The following is a 15,517-nucleotide window of genomic DNA, read 5'->3' on the forward strand; positions in this document are numbered from 1 at the left end:
ATTGGTGCTCTCTATTGTAGTATCCATCTCTCTCTTGTGCATGCTATTTATTTGCTGTAGCATTTGCTCTCAAAGGACCTGGTTAGCTTGCTTGCAATGTTTCAATGTTAACTCGCGCTTGCATGTTGTATGCAAGCTATTCATTTCTTGAGTATGAGAACGATTGGTGATTGACATCCAGGTAAGATGTTACTATCTTATGCATCTACTATCTTTCACTCAGGACTTCTTGCAAGACTTCTTCAAGATAATAATATATACAGCATTCTCAAACATGACATCTAGGGAAGGGTCCATTCCCTCGGATTATAAATCTTGGGGAAAGAAAAGGCACTGCTTCCCCATCCGCACCATACGTGTTTATAATAATTATGTCACATATTATTATAGAAATATATTTAATTGCTTAATCTTAGGACATACGTGAAATTTCGTTCTCTTTCCTTTCAACTTGCTACTCTCTACTTTTGTTGAAGCTTCATAGCGAGGTATTTTGCTACTATTGTATGCTTTCACCTTTTCCTCCTACTTTCTTCTTATCAATAAAAATCACAATTTTGGAAGAAGGGACTACTCACTTGAATTAAAATTCTTACAAAGCAAATACAAGCTACGCTATTCTACTTTTGCCCTCAACTTATATTGCCTCGTTCTAAACCTATAAGACAATTACTCTCGCCTCTTGTGATAGGCAGGTCTCATGGGCGTGTAGAGGATTATCGAGAGATGATGCCTAGGAGCCTAGCAGTAACTAGGACATTTGACAAGAAGAAACATAGACTAAGGGCGATTAACAACAAGTTGGATCTTTTTAGACACGAGGCTAGAACATACTCCCAATGCATAAAGAGTGCAAATTGCGAGCTTTGGACTGGGAAAAGCGAGAAACTTGTGCAATCTAATCGCTAGAGTGAGACTTACTCCTCCTCATTTTTCCTCAAATGTCCTTGTGTATGCACATGTAGAGAAGCTATGGAGAGCTGGTAGCATGTATGCTTTTGCGTCTCACACCCATTTACATACGAGCCATTCTTGGTGCAAATGTCTTCCATGTGCAAGATGTCATCATTCTCGTCTCCTTCCATCCCACCCTATTTATAGCTCATTATTGGCCTGCCATGTCTCATGGGGAAGCCTAATTGATGCCGGCCCAGCTTGGAGAAGTGAAACTAATTTCCAATCCTTTAATTTCCACGGGATCTCCACCTTTCTCTCGCTCGTCCTCTCCAAGTGTGAGCTTACTATATCACTCCCTATTTTTTCTCTCTCAACGATTCGTGGACTCCCAACTTACTATTGGCAGGCCATTTAAATGACAAAAGTCGTTCAACTTGTTAAAACCATCAATGCTCAATGACTTGTCTTGCCTATGAAAGAACATGGAGATGTGTTTCTGATGGTGCTTGCTTGCAAAAATGGCCTTGTGAAGGACCGATGATAGTGCTTTGATGAACCTTGTCCTTTCCAGGCTACCGTGGGCTTCTCGTTTGCTTCGACAGAGCAGCGGGCTCCGAACTTGGCCATACAGAACGCTTCCCCTTCTAAACCAAGTGCGGCATGGAACTTCAAAAGAAGCACTGGATGGCTTCCACGCTGGGTTTTCAAATTATGCTTATCTCCTGCGGGAGTGTAGGGACGCAAAGGCACTCTTAGAAGGCAAGAGGATCCATAACGGCATCATCATAGATGGCTTCGATCTTAACATGTCCCTTGGTAGCTTGCTTATTAAAATGTACAGCGACTGTGGAGCGCTCGAGGATGCTCTGGCATTTTTTAGCAGCATGCGTGAGCTCAATTTGCCTCTGTGGAACGCTATTATTAGAGCATATTCCTGCAGAGAGCACCCTGAGCAGGCCCTCCAATTATTCGATCGAATGCAGGCGGAGGGAGTTATGCCAGACAAAGTCACTTTTGTTCACGTCATTGCGGCATGCGCATGCCAAGAAAACTTGAGGGAAGGAAAGCGGATGCATGCCCGCATCCGAGACACTGGGTTTGAGCTAGATGTTATTGTGGGGACTACTCTTGTCAACATGTATGGGAAATGTGGGACCTTGGAGGATGCAGAGCAAAAGTTGAAGGATATGCCTGAGCGAAATGTAGTGTCTTGGACAGCCGTAATTTCAATCTCTGCTCAGCTGGGTCAAGGCAAGAAAGCCCTCAACTTTTTTGAGCAAATGCTGCAGGAAGGAATAAGGCCTAACATAGTTACCTTTGTCTGCATTCTTGAGATGTATGCTCGCAAGACTGCACTTGCTGGCGGGAACAAAATGCATGCCTGCATTGCTGAGAGTGGAATTGAGTCAGACGTTAGAGTGGGGAATGCCCTTATCACTATGTATGGTAGGTGTGGCAGTCCGTGTGATGCACGAAGGGTGTTTGACAAGGTGACCGTGCGGAACTTAGTTTCATGGAATGCCATGATTGCTGTGCACGTGCAGCATGGGCAAGTAAAGGAAGCACTTCAGCTCTTGGACCACATGCAGCAAGAAGGACTAGCGCCTAACAGGGCAACTTTTGTCTGCATTCTTAACGTGTGCGCTAGCCAAGCGGCCCTAACTAAAGGGAGGCACATTCATATTCGTACACTTGAAAGTGGATTCAGATCAGATGCTGTGGTTGGAACTGCAATTGTCAACATGTACGGAAGGTGCGGCAGCCTGCAGGATGCTGAAACCGTATTTGGTAATCTCGTGGATCGGGATGTGGTTCTGTGTACTTCGATGATTGCTGTCTATGGTCAGCATGCACAGGGCAAGAAGGCCATTCAAATCTTTGAGCAGATGCTGCAGGAAGGCATTGAACCAAATAAGATCACATTTGTCTGCATCCTTGATGCGTATGCTAGCTTGACAGCACTAGCTGAAGGTAGGCATATGCATGCTTGCATTTTGGACAAAGGATTTGAGGCAGATGTTATTGTTGGAAATGCTCTCGTTAGCATGTATGGTAGGTGTGGTAGTCTGAGCGATGCCCGGAACTTGTTTGACAAAATGCCTGATCGCAATGTTGTGTCATGGACAGCCATGATTGCTATATATGCCCAACACGGGCATGCCAATGATGCCCTTGTACTTTTTGATAAAATGCATTTGAATGGCATTCAACCAAATAATGTCACGTTTATAAGCATTCTTGACGTGTGTGCAAGCCATGAAACTTTGGAATTTGGTAAGCATATCCATGCATACGTTGTTGAGTGTGGACTTGAGTCAGATGATGTATTGGCAACTGCTCTCATCAGCATGTATGGCAAGTGCAGGAAGCTGGAGGATGCAAGGTTAATGTTTGACAGAATACCTAAGCAGAGTGTTGTTTTGTGGACTGCCATGATTGCAGTGCATGCCCAGCATGGACAGGGTGAGCAAGCCCTTAAACTCTTTGAACAAATGCAAAAGGAAGGTGTAAAGCCAGGTGAGGTCACCTTCATCTGTGCTCTTGATGCATGTGCCAGCTGTGCTGTATTGGGCGATGGAGAATGGACACATTCAAACATAATCTACTGTGGTTTTGAGCAAGATATCATTGTAGCGACTGCACTTGTTAACATGTATGGCAAATGTGGCAATCTGGAGGCAGCACAGAGAACCTTCGACAGTATGTCTGGCCAAAATGTTGTCTCATGGACTGCTATGATAGCAGTGTATGCCCAGCATGGTCAGGGCATGAATGCACTGCGAGCTTTTGAGCAAATGCAGCAGAAAGGCATAAATCCAAACAGGATTACATTTATCAGCATCCTTGATGCATGCAGCAATGATGGTTTGATCAATGAGGGTTGGAGGTGCTTTGCTTCCATGATTCAATGTCATGGTTCATGTCTTGATGTAGATCATTACATCTGTATGATTGATCTACTTGGAAGAGCAGGGCGTTTGGATGATACAGAGCACCTGATTGACTGCATGCCACGGCTGCCTACTGCTGTTTTGTTTACTACAATGTTGGGTGCCTGCAGACATCGGGGTGATGTGGAACGAGCAGAGCAAGCTATGACGTATGTGATGGAATTAGATCCAGAGAACACCTCAACCTATGTAATAATGTCAAACATTTATGCTTCAGCTGTCTGCATGGGTGACGATGCACTAGATGGATTTCGTGGAGATCTGAGCAGAGTCCAGGTTGCTGTTAATGAGGTTTAGCCCTCTCTCATGACTCCTGTCTTGGATCTTGAAAAGTTATAACAAAGTATGCAACCAGAGTCTCCTTTTCACACTATTGCAACATGTAACTGAATATAATCAAAGCTTGACAAAGACAGAGAGAGAGAAAGATGATGATGATGATGATATATTAGCGTGCTCGGGAGGCCAGTGAGACATGACCTATGGGACCTAGCAAGAACAGAACATAGTGTCCTCTGAGATCAGAGGGTTGAATTCTTATGCATTTGGTCATGATTTCGTGTCTATGCTCAAATAAGAGACATAAAAAGGTACTTAGAAGACTCAGATTTCTATGGCGGATCTCAAGAATCTGGGATAAATTGATACAGTGGGTAATCAATGCTGGAAAGTGCATTCTAATGTTGGCATAGCTGGGCATCTGAGTGTGAAGTGTTCTTTATCTTCAATGTCTTGACCTTTGCATAATGTGCATACTCGATCTTTTCTTTCCAGACCACTCCGTGCTGCAGTCTCAATGGCCAAATTATGGGAGCGAGTGCGAAGTGTGATAGCTTGCCTTGCCTTGGGTGGCATGGGAGTGACAATATGTGGTTGGGTGTGCCTTGATGTTGTTCTATATGTTTCCCAACACGTTGGATTAATTAGAGAGAGAAAGAGAAAGAAAGAAAGATGTATTAACGTCCCCGGGAGGCCTTGTGGGCCTATGGGACAAAGTGCACAAACAAGAAGACTCATATACTGGAACAAAGGGCGTGCTAGGGCCCTTGCTGAGCTAATCTATGCTGATCTACTGAGCTCAAGAGCTAAAACAAAAACCAAATACAAACTGAAGCAATCTGAGAGTTGGGACTCAAAAATGGAAGCCCAGCACAGTGGTGGCTCTCCGGTGAGTTGTGAAGATATCTCGGATCTGCGTCTGTCGAATTGTCTCACGTTGTGGCTGGGGATGCGATCTCCTTAATTTCTGAACATGCTAAGCTATGTCCAGAGTGACCCCTCGTCTCTGTCGGTCTCCCTTGAGGAAAGCTATCTTAGGTCGGACCTCAATTGAATATGCTCTGGGCGCTCTTTGTCTCGTGTGCAGTCTCTGTGTCCTACTCTCGATGGCACCGTGTCGGCTCTCTTTGCTAATCCAAGCTGCCATCGTATCAACTAGCTCCTCTACTCTGATATATCCTGGAGCTCACTCACATGTATAGAAGTCTGTGACGCATCATTGTGCTCGGTCAACCTCTATATCTTGTCACCTAGTTGCCTCTTGCTACTCTCTAATTTGTCGTAGTAGTGTCTTCCTATGTCGGCGTATCTCCATCAGTTAAGAGCCAAACGTAGACCTGGTCATGGAAGTGGATTAGTTGTGAGAGTGGACCAAAGCCGCTCCCCTCCAAGTAGAGACAGGGGTAGTATCCCCGGGTCTCATAGTAGGCTGGACAGGCACAAAGAAAATGCTCCTCTGTCTCAACCACGCCCAGTGTCACCAAAAAACGCGTTTCGGGGCACCGAAACGCGAAGAAACGTTTCTAGACGAAACGTCGGAAACGGGCAGTTAGGCGAAACGTCTAGCTGTCAAAAAATCTGCCGCGATGGGTTTCTTTCTGAATTTGACCGTCGTTTTCGTTTTTTCGCTCCTCTCCCACGCCGCTCCATTGCTTGCCTTGCTCCTAGTGCCTACCCTCTACTCTACCCTCTACTCTACCTTCTACTCTACCCTCTACCCTCCTCTACTCTCTACTCTCTACTCTACCCTCTACTCTCTACTCTACCCTCTACCCTCTACTCTGCATCATATATAACTTCTATAAAATATAGTATTTTTAGGCGTTTCTAGACGAAACGCCTGTAAAAATCTAGAAACGGTGACACTGACCACGCCCAATGTGCATAACATGTAGACCCGTTGCTCTTTGGGTATATCTGTGGCTCTCCTGGCCCCAATCCTTATCTGATGGGACGAAACCTACATCTGTCCAATGGTGATTCTCAGTGCATGTGAGACTCCTTTGTCCTTGAGATATTGGGGTTTGATGATGAATCCCTCCTTCAATACTCGTAGGAAGTAGTTGCAATAGAACGGATCTTGGTGGGAAGCTACTGGTCCCCCCCCTTCAAGTCCAAGATGTATGGAGTTGGAGGAGATCTAACCATATGATATGGTTGATCTCATCTCGTGGGATCGACTCAAGTAGCGTGTCCATGTTGTGCTGAAAGGCGGAAAGTTTGTCCATCTGGATACCATGCCTAGCTTGAGAGATCACTCCCTAGAAGGGTGCTGCATATATGGCAGTCGGCCACACTGAAGTGTCGAAGAGCCAAATTTTCATTTGTGGATTTTGAAAAAGTGCTATGAATCTCTAGGCGGGCCAAAGCACTTTGCCCTCGTGTAAGTCATGCCATGGCTGCTTGAGTCATCGTGAAGATGGGTCCTATGAGGATTGCTCCCAAGTATGTGTATCTCCACTGACTCACCTCGATAAGTGAAGCTATGTCGATGAAGCATTGCACGTAAGGTGTTGAATATCATAATCTTGGTCTTCCCAAGGTTGACTGTCGGGTCTCTCTGTGTGCAAAAAAACTCTAGGGCCCCTAGGTGTCTTTGCAACCCCTCTGCTAAAGATGATATGAGGACTATGTCATTGGTGTATAGCAATAGCTATATTATGAGGTCATCCAGTAGTAGTGATCCCTCGCCCCCTAGGCAATCTATGAAAGATGTGAGATCATCAATGTAGAGTCAGAAAAGAGTCGTGAGAGGGGACAACCCTACTTTACCCCTATCGTTCTCTCGATCTAATTCGATAAACCACCTCGACCACAGACTCTCCCTCTAACGGACTCACAAAGGCATATCACACCCCAAATTAGAGTCTCTTGAATATGCATCTCCTGTAGTCTCCTAATCATGCGGGAGCGTGGGATGGTGTCAAATGCCTTCTAAAAGTTGACAAAGAAAGTATAGAATTTATGGTGTTTGGACTTTGCCTCGTCAATGACAGCCCTCAAAGTGAAGATGTGATCAAGAGTATAATGCTACCTCCGGAATCCTACCTGCAACGGCTGCCCTTGAGCCTCTATGTGACTGTTGATCTCCCTCTCTAGCATTGATTCATAAACCTTGGCCAATGTGTGGCCAATCATGAGGGTGCGATAATTACTAGTATCCATGGTGTCTCCTACTTGTGTATCGCTATGATAGTGGTAGTGCTCCAAGCATGTGAGAGCCGTGGCATATAGCATGGTTGATTATTTGTATTAGAAGTGGGGCTAAGACCTCCTTCGCATGTGCAAAATGCTCAGTCTGTAGGTCCTCTTGATCCTACACTTTTCGATTATGTAGCTGATGGAGTGCAGCCTACACATTGTGTGTATTGAACAAGTGAGAGGTAGTGGGCTTGGGCATAGAGGACATGTCCGATGGTGCCTGCATGAGAACATCATATAGAGAGCATGCATGAGTGTACCACACATCCAGATCATTGATGGGAATAGGTGGCTTCCCCTCTGATAGAAGCCCCCATCCAGTTGTCGAGTCTCCTCCTTAAAATGATCTAATCATCTTGTGTGTGAGAAAGGCTCGCCTCTTACGATGTGTCAGTGGTGTCAGAAGACCCAATGTGCCTCAGATGCTGTCAAATAGCCGAGGGCTTGCTCCTGTGTGAGATGGGCTCTCACCTCTCTACACTTGTCATTGATCCATGCATTTTGAGGCATCTTCCCATCTCGGGCCCCGTCTGGATCGTGTAAGGAGCAACACGATAACTTAGCAACAATGCAAGACATGGAATGTGTAAAATACATATTACAGAAAGCGCATAGAATGGAAGAGACAAAGAGATACTGATGAACATGGTTCACCCAGTTTGGGCTACATCCACGGAGAAACAACCGGGCTTGCTTCTTAATATCCAACAAGCGAAAAGATACAAGATATAGGAAGTATATCCACTGCTCTCCTGCTACATGAGCCACACCCTTATCTTACAATTTTCAACACACAACTCATAAGCAACTCATGCACGTATTTTTGGCTTCGGGAGCACTACCCCCAACCCCCCCCCCCCTAGGGGGGCCAAATGCATATCACAGGCCCCTCCTTGGAACCCCCCAGCACAGAGATACGGAAGGCCAAGTATGAGTGGCTAGCTTTTAGTCGAGGAGGAGGGTGGTTATAATGAGGTCGTGTATCCGCCGCGAGGCAAGGGCTAATGGGCCCAATACATAGTCCACTGTACTTGTTCCCCCGCCATGTGGGAAACAAGTTGAGTTCCCCAAATAATGGCCATCTCTAAAGACCATTGTAGATGATGAGGTCATGGGGACTGCCCCCAACTCAAGTAAAGTTGCTCATACCCTGTCATATGTGAGGCATCTATGGAGTGTCTCAGTATCCTGAGCTCTGCTACATCTAGCTCTGGAACCATGTGGAGATCTCTCTCATATGTGAAGTCTAGCAGACCCACTTGTCTATCTACTATCCATGCATTGAAGTCCCCCAAAAGGAGGGCATCTACCTACCTAGAGAACTCTGTGACATCATCATGTATCATCTCATACGGGCTCTATCCCTCTGTAGTGACCTCACGTGCATATGATGACATGTCTAGGGGAAAGTAGCACACTACAATGAAGATCGATCGGACATCTAGTAGCTAGAATCAAATCCACATATGGCGTGCATGCTCCTCTCTTCGTACCGCAGATATTAGCGGTGTCAGATGTTTTTTGAAATGTGCAGCCACGCTTCTATAGCATCGTACCCCTCTTCAATTCCTTCATATGAGAGTTACTACCATGTGTATTTTGTCACTATGGCAAGCCCCTCTCAGGGATCTCATGTGTCTTAGTGTAGAAGATAATGTCCCTATCTGGAGAGAGTGAGTGAAAGAGACAAAGAGAGAGAGAAGAGAGAGAGAGAGAGAGAGAGAGAGAGAGAGAGAGAGAGAGATCAAGTTGCATCAGTTTGATATTGATTATGTAGGCTTGGATTTAAAAATCTTTGATTAGGCATTACCCAATGATCGAATGCCCACTTTCTTTCCTACCTTATTTAATTAACCTTTTCCAATTTCGAGTTTTGCTTAACTGGGTCATCAATAGTAGAATAATGTGGTGAAATAAGTTGCTAGGATGTATTTTCAAGTGTCTTGTTCCTCTTGTGATCCTAGGCACGATAAGTGGAATAGATACTTGTGCATACATGGATAAGGAAATGTGCTTGCATGAAGAGTGCGTTTTTACGAGATTAGTGGATGCTTATCAAACAACAATGATCTCCCTTTCATTTTCTGCTAGGGGCAACTTCTCGTCACAAAGGTCGGGGGGGAGAGAGAGGGGGCTGAGAGAGAGAGAGAGAGAGAGAGAGAGAGAGAGAGAGAGGAGAATCTAGGCTACAAGGTTGGTTCTCTAGGGTTTCAATGAATTTTCACTCTCTTGCACTACATTATTGGTGCTAAGTTTCACTTGTATTCTCCTTCAAGAACTTCATGGATGTTAGACTCTGTGCCAACATGGACTTAGGTAGAACAGAATGTGTGTGTAGAGAGTAGCGGCAAAGCTCCGCTTGTACTTGCATAAGGCTAGAAATAATCCCTCTTAGAAATCCAATTTGCATGTTCTATATGCAAGTTCTACATACGACTTGTACATGCGAGTTCTACATGCAAGTTCTACATACGACTTCTACATATAGAAAGAGAATGTGATACAACTTCTACATATGACTTCTACATGTAGAAAGAGAATGTGTTACAACTTCTACATGCGAGTTCTACATGTAGAAAGAGAATGTGTTACAACTTCTACATGCGAGTTCTACATGTACAAAGAGAATGTGTTACAACTTCTACATACGACTTCTACATGCAGAAAGAGAATGTGCAACAACTTCTACATATGACTTCTACATGTAGAAAGAGAATGTGTTACAACTTCTACATACGACTTCTACATGTAGAAAGAGAATGTGTTACAACTTCTACATACGACTTCTACATGTAGAGAGAGAATGTGTTACAATTCCTACATGCAGAGAGAGAAGCTCTCCAACTTGTATAAATACCCCATAATGGAATGAAGCCCACACTCTTTGGGGCATTGTGTTGAGTTCTACTTTGGTATTCCAAGCAATTGTCTCAAGTGTCTATGCTTCCTTGCACTCCATGTTCAAAAGCATGTCCTAACCTTGCAACTCCTCCTCCCCTCTTCTCCAACCTTGCAACCCATCCTCTCCCTCTCCTCCTCCCTCCTCCTCCTCCCTTCTCCTCCTCCCTCTTCCTCCTCCTCCTCCCTCCTTCTCCTTCCTCCTCCTCCTCCCTTCTCCTCCCCCCTCCTCCTCCTCCTCCTCCTCCCTCCTCTCTCTTCTTTCCCCCATGCTCTTACACCTTCTTCCTCTCCCACTCCTATGCTTCCCCTAAACCCTTAGTTCCTCAACCCTTAATCTCCATGATCTACAAGGGAGATGAGTTCTCCACCATGTACTCTACTCTAAACCTTAGAACCTTGTCTAACTCTAAAACTCCTTCTAAACCGTGCAACTCCTTCTAAACCTTGGAACTCCTTCTAACCCTGGAACCTCCTTCTAAACCTTGGAACTCGTTCTAAACCCTGCAACTCCTTCTAAACCTTGGAACTCCTTCTAACCCTGGAACCTCCTCCTAAACCTTGGAACTCCTTCTAAACCGTGGAACCTCCTCCTAACCCTTAAACTCCTCCTAAACCCTACAACCCCCAATGAAGGCAAAAGGCTTCATTACCTCAATCATGATGATACACATTCCTTTTACACATGCATGCACTTTGTTTGCTTACCACACTTAAGCCTATGTCTATCTCCGGAACATGACTCAAGGTCCTAAGCTACACATATACTACAACTGATAACCTCGATATATCTATAGGTGACAAAAAGCCTCAGAACCCTGCATACTGAGAATACCCAGTTCTTCCTACGAAAGAAGTAGGAAAGAACCAACATTTGGTGCTGCTGCCAGGGACACTTGCATCTCAAGTAGCGAGTAAACATATGCAGGTATGTGTAAAAAAACAAACTACTTCGAACTTTCATAGACATAACACTCAAGGGCAAGGAGAGTAAATTTTTTTTTTTCATTTCTAGCTAAACATATCTACACCAAGCATCAACCTTGGGTTACTACCTTAAGAAATTTTCTTTATTTCATAAATAGAAGCCACATGAGAAACAATCAGGCCAGGTAGCAGACACGAATGCGTAGAGCTTGCAATTTTGATCATTTCACCTTTTTGCAAAAGAGCAAACCAAGCTATCCATAAAGAGTTATGGCTCAAGAAGAGTTTAGGATTTCACCCTAAACCTAAACTCATTTCCTATAAAAACCCACTCCACCCTCTCATTCTTCATCTTTCACATTGTGCCTCCATCCTCCTCTTCATTCCGAGCCCTACGCAAGACACTCCTCCCTCTCCATCGACCACCACCTTACTCCCATCCTCACATTGTAAGTGACTTTGAGACTATCTTGTAGCAATAACCTAGCCATCCACCCACCGTCATGGTTCTTCAACAATCCTGTTACATCGAGAAAGACTTGGAGAGCATTCAGGTGACCACCTCTTCCTCCCTTTGGATTTCCGTTCGTCAAATTTTTCTCTTCTTTTTTTTCCCCCTCCCATTTCCACCACCCCCTCCCCCCCTCCCCCTTTTCCCCCTCCATTTCCACAACCCCCTCCCTCCTTCTCCCCCCTCCATCTCCACCACCCCCTCCCACCCTCCCCCCTTCCCCCTCCATTTCCACCACCCCCTTCCCCCCTCCCCCCTCCCCCCTCTATCTCCACCACCCCCCTCCTCCTTTCCCTCTCTCTCTCTCTCTCTCTCTATATATATATATATATATATATCTTTCTCTCTCTTTCCCTCCCCCTCTCTCTTTCTTTCTCTCTCTATCCCTCCCCTTTCTCTCTCTCTCTCTCTCTCTCTCTTTCCTTCCCCCTTTCTCTCTCCTTCTCTCTGTCTTTCCCTCCCCCTTTCTCTGTCCTTCTCTCGCTCTATCCCTCCCCTTTCTCTCTCCTTCTCTCTCTCTCTCTTTCCCTCCCCCTTTCTCTCTCTTCTCTCTCTCTATCCCTCCCCATTTCTCTCTCTTCTCTCTCTCTTTTCCTCCCCCTTTCGCTCTCTCTCTCTCTCTCTCTCTCTCTCTCTCTCTCTCTCTCTTTCTCTCTCTCTCTCCCTCCCTCTTCTCTCTCTCCCTCTCTCTCTCTCTCTCTCTCTCTCTCTCCCCTCTCTCTACCATCCCCCTCCCTCTTCTCTCTCTCTCTCTCTCTCTCTCTCTCTCTCTCTCTCTCTCTCTCCCCTTGCCCCTCTCCCCCCTCCCCCCACCCCCCGCCCTCCCCACGACGGCGCTTCGTAGAGCCGCCCAGTAACGGTGTCGCCCGTCGCCCCGCCCCCCGTGCGCCATCCCACAATGGTGCCACTCGTCGCCCCACAGCCCGCTGCCCCCCTCGCCACTACTGCCCCGTCCGCTCGTCGCCCGGCCCCCTCCCCCTAACCTCCCTCACCACCCTCCCTTCCCCCTACCCTCCACCCCCCAGCGTCGCCGCAATGACCTCTCCGCTCACTCTTGTCCCCTCTCCCCTCCCCTCCCTTGCCCCCCCCTGCTCGCCCCCTCCCCTCTTCTCTCCCCTCCCCTGCAAGCCCCCGCCCGCCCCCTCCCCTCTTCCCCCTGCCACCCTTGCAACCCCCGCCTCGTGTCGCCACCGCGAATGCCCCCCCCACAGTGTACCAAAAAAAAAACTAACCTAACTAAAAACTAACTTTAGCTAGGTTAGTTGGTTAGCTGGGTTAGTTAACTGCCATTAGGTTAGGTTAGTTAGGCTAGTTAACTATCGTTAGGTTAGGTTAGTTAAGTTAGTCTAACCTCAGTTAGGTTAGACCAACTCTTAAGTTAGTAACTAACTACAGTTAGTCAAACCTCCAAGTTACAATAACTAGGAGGATATAGGTTAGTTAACATAACTAGATTAACTTGGTTCCAACCCCTCAGTTGGACCTAAAGTCCATTCACACCACCCTTAGGACCCCCCCAAAAAAAGCAACTTTTACCCCTTCTTTAACCCCTCCTAACTCATCCATTTGGAACGCAAACTGAACCCCGTTTGAACCTAGATTTCACACGCAAAAACACCACGCTATGGGGTATTTTTCCAGCCCATTGCACACCATTTCGGCATCCCTAGTACTTGCTCATTCGCGCCCCCGTGTGGGCCTCATTTCGCATATATTTGCTCATATCTTCATGCCGTGACCTCCGATTAACAATCCGTCTGCACCAGCACAGTTCCCTACACATGTAAGACAAATCTTATGCACATTAGTAGCATGATGGTCCTTACACACACTAACACCACTCTAACCCTCCCAACAACACTACATCCACACCCACATTTGTGGCAGAGACACCCTTGGCAAATCTTGCCCAATCTGCATGCAGCTACGTTTCGACCAACGCCTTCAACTCCAATGCTCACCAAATCCACATATAGCTCCGCTGCAACAACCACCCTCGCCAATCCTCTACCCCGAATCCCCCCTTGAGATTCAACCATTCTCTTTAACTCCTCCACGACCCAAGATGGCTGGACACCATCATGACAATGATGGGGATATCGACCTCGATGCAGAGACTGACAATTTCTTTAATAGAATAAATAATAACAATCACGAGAGATGCCCCTTGGGAAAAGTGGAACTTCCCAAATATGATGGTAGGGGAGATCTAGCCCGCTTTCTCCAGCATTTTGATGCCGCATGCCTTAACTGATGGCGCAGGTGGCGATCAATCCCATGAAACCAAGGTGGCTTGGTTTCCCATGGCCTTAACTAATGAAGCATCTGAATGGTATCTAGACCTTCTAGTGGAAGAGCATGCCACATGGGACCTACTTTAGATGGAACTTAAAAGACGCTTTCAAACGGAGAAGCTACAAGATGATCCCGCTCTCCAACTAAGCAAGATCGAACAAGGCTGGTGAGAAGATGTACGCACGTACCTAGGTAAGATGAAGAGATTAATTGCCAAATGTGACCCACGCTAAGATGCAAAGTACCTCACGGCATGGTTCATAGCAGGACTAAGAAAGAAAATCCGAAAGGATATGAAAAAGATTAGTAGCTATGAAACATTTAGTGCTGCTCGTGCGGCAGCCATTGACATCGAGGATGGCATGACTGACTCAGACTCTAGCAGTGATGACAGCAGATCTAGTACATGAGATAAGCGCTCGAGAAAGGGCAAATCAAAGGACATTGCCGAAACATCAAATGAAGATCACCTAGAGGCCATGACCATGAAGCTGAAAGAAGACATGATGCAAGCCATGGAACAAAAACTTCACTTATCTCAGCCGCCAACTCAGACATATCCACGGCGAGAAAATGTATGGTGTCCACATTGCATGGTCAATCATACAGCAAATGAGTGCATGGTGCTAAGAGCCCGGATCACTGCACAAGCAAATTCACCACCAAGGTTGTGGTGCCATATATGCGTCGTCGGCAGCCATGATGAGAACAGTTGCATCTTTAACATGCGCAACTGCCCGCCTCGCCCTCAACAATACCAAGCGGTACCCATGCCAATATACAGGCAACCGGCACTTGCATAAGTGCCCCTAGCTCCGAGGCTAAATCGTGTTCCCGTTCAGACACATTTCCCACAACTACTCAGGAATCCGAATCCACGACCATATCCAAGAGCACCAAATCCAGCTCCTCATGTAGTTTCCATACATCAATTACAAGCCGAGGAAGTAGACTCGCCATTTGAGTATGAAGCAGAGTACCCAGTGTACTATGTAGAAGGTGCAGAGGGTCTAATACCAGTTTATGCAAATCAAATACGTCCCAACACATATCAAGCACTAATCAAGTGCTACGGTTGTGGCGAAAATCACCGGATCATAGAGTGCCCTCATTGTGGTAGCCCTGCTACTTTCCAACCACTCTGCAGAGATTGTGGCATTGGACATGCCTGTATGGATTGTCCCATGAGAAATAAGATCCGAGAACAAACAAAAATTAAGCCTGATGTCCCCATCGGCATCATTGGGGTGGACCATCAAAGTCTGGGTCCGGCAAGTGTAAAACCACATCCTCCTAACCCTTAAACTACACCTAAACCCTACAACCCCCAATGAAGGCAAAAGCCTTCATTACCTCAATCATGATGATACATGTTCCTTTTACACATGCATGCACTTTGTTTGCTTATGACACTTAAGCCTATGTCTCTCTTCGGAACACGACTCGAGGTCCTAAGCTACACATATACTACAACTGACAACCCCAATATATCTGTAGGTGACAAAAAGCCTCAGAACCCTGCATACTGAGAATACCCAGCTCTTCCTATGAAAGAAGT

At 46.1% G+C, this 15,517-nt stretch overlaps 1 protein-coding gene across 1 annotated transcript; it reads left to right on the forward strand.

The window, feature by feature from the left end:
* The first annotated feature begins 1,359 nt into the window (after positions 1–1,359).
* Positions 1,360–4,873, forward strand: LOC147904160 (pentatricopeptide repeat-containing protein At5g39350-like). Its single transcript, XM_087370985.1, has one exon. The coding sequence runs from the start codon at positions 1,449–1,451 to the stop codon at positions 4,143–4,145; it is 2,697 nt and encodes an 898-aa protein (XP_087227111.1). The 5' UTR covers positions 1,360–1,448; the 3' UTR covers positions 4,146–4,873.
* The last annotated feature ends 10,644 nt before the right edge of the window (positions 4,874–15,517 follow it).

The sequence above is a fragment of the Dipteris shenzhenensis genome, chromosome 3 (genome assembly GCF_047967505.1).
Source record: "Dipteris shenzhenensis isolate YYH24624 ecotype China chromosome 3, Dip_SZ_1.0, whole genome shotgun sequence".
NCBI classification, from domain to species: Eukaryota; Viridiplantae; Streptophyta; class Polypodiopsida; order Gleicheniales; family Dipteridaceae; genus Dipteris; species Dipteris shenzhenensis.

Coding starts and splice junctions, on each gene's coding strand:
- LOC147904160 (XM_087370985.1), top strand. CDS start 1,449: ATGAACCTTGTCCTTTCCAGGCTACCGTGGGCTTCTCGTTTGCTTCGA.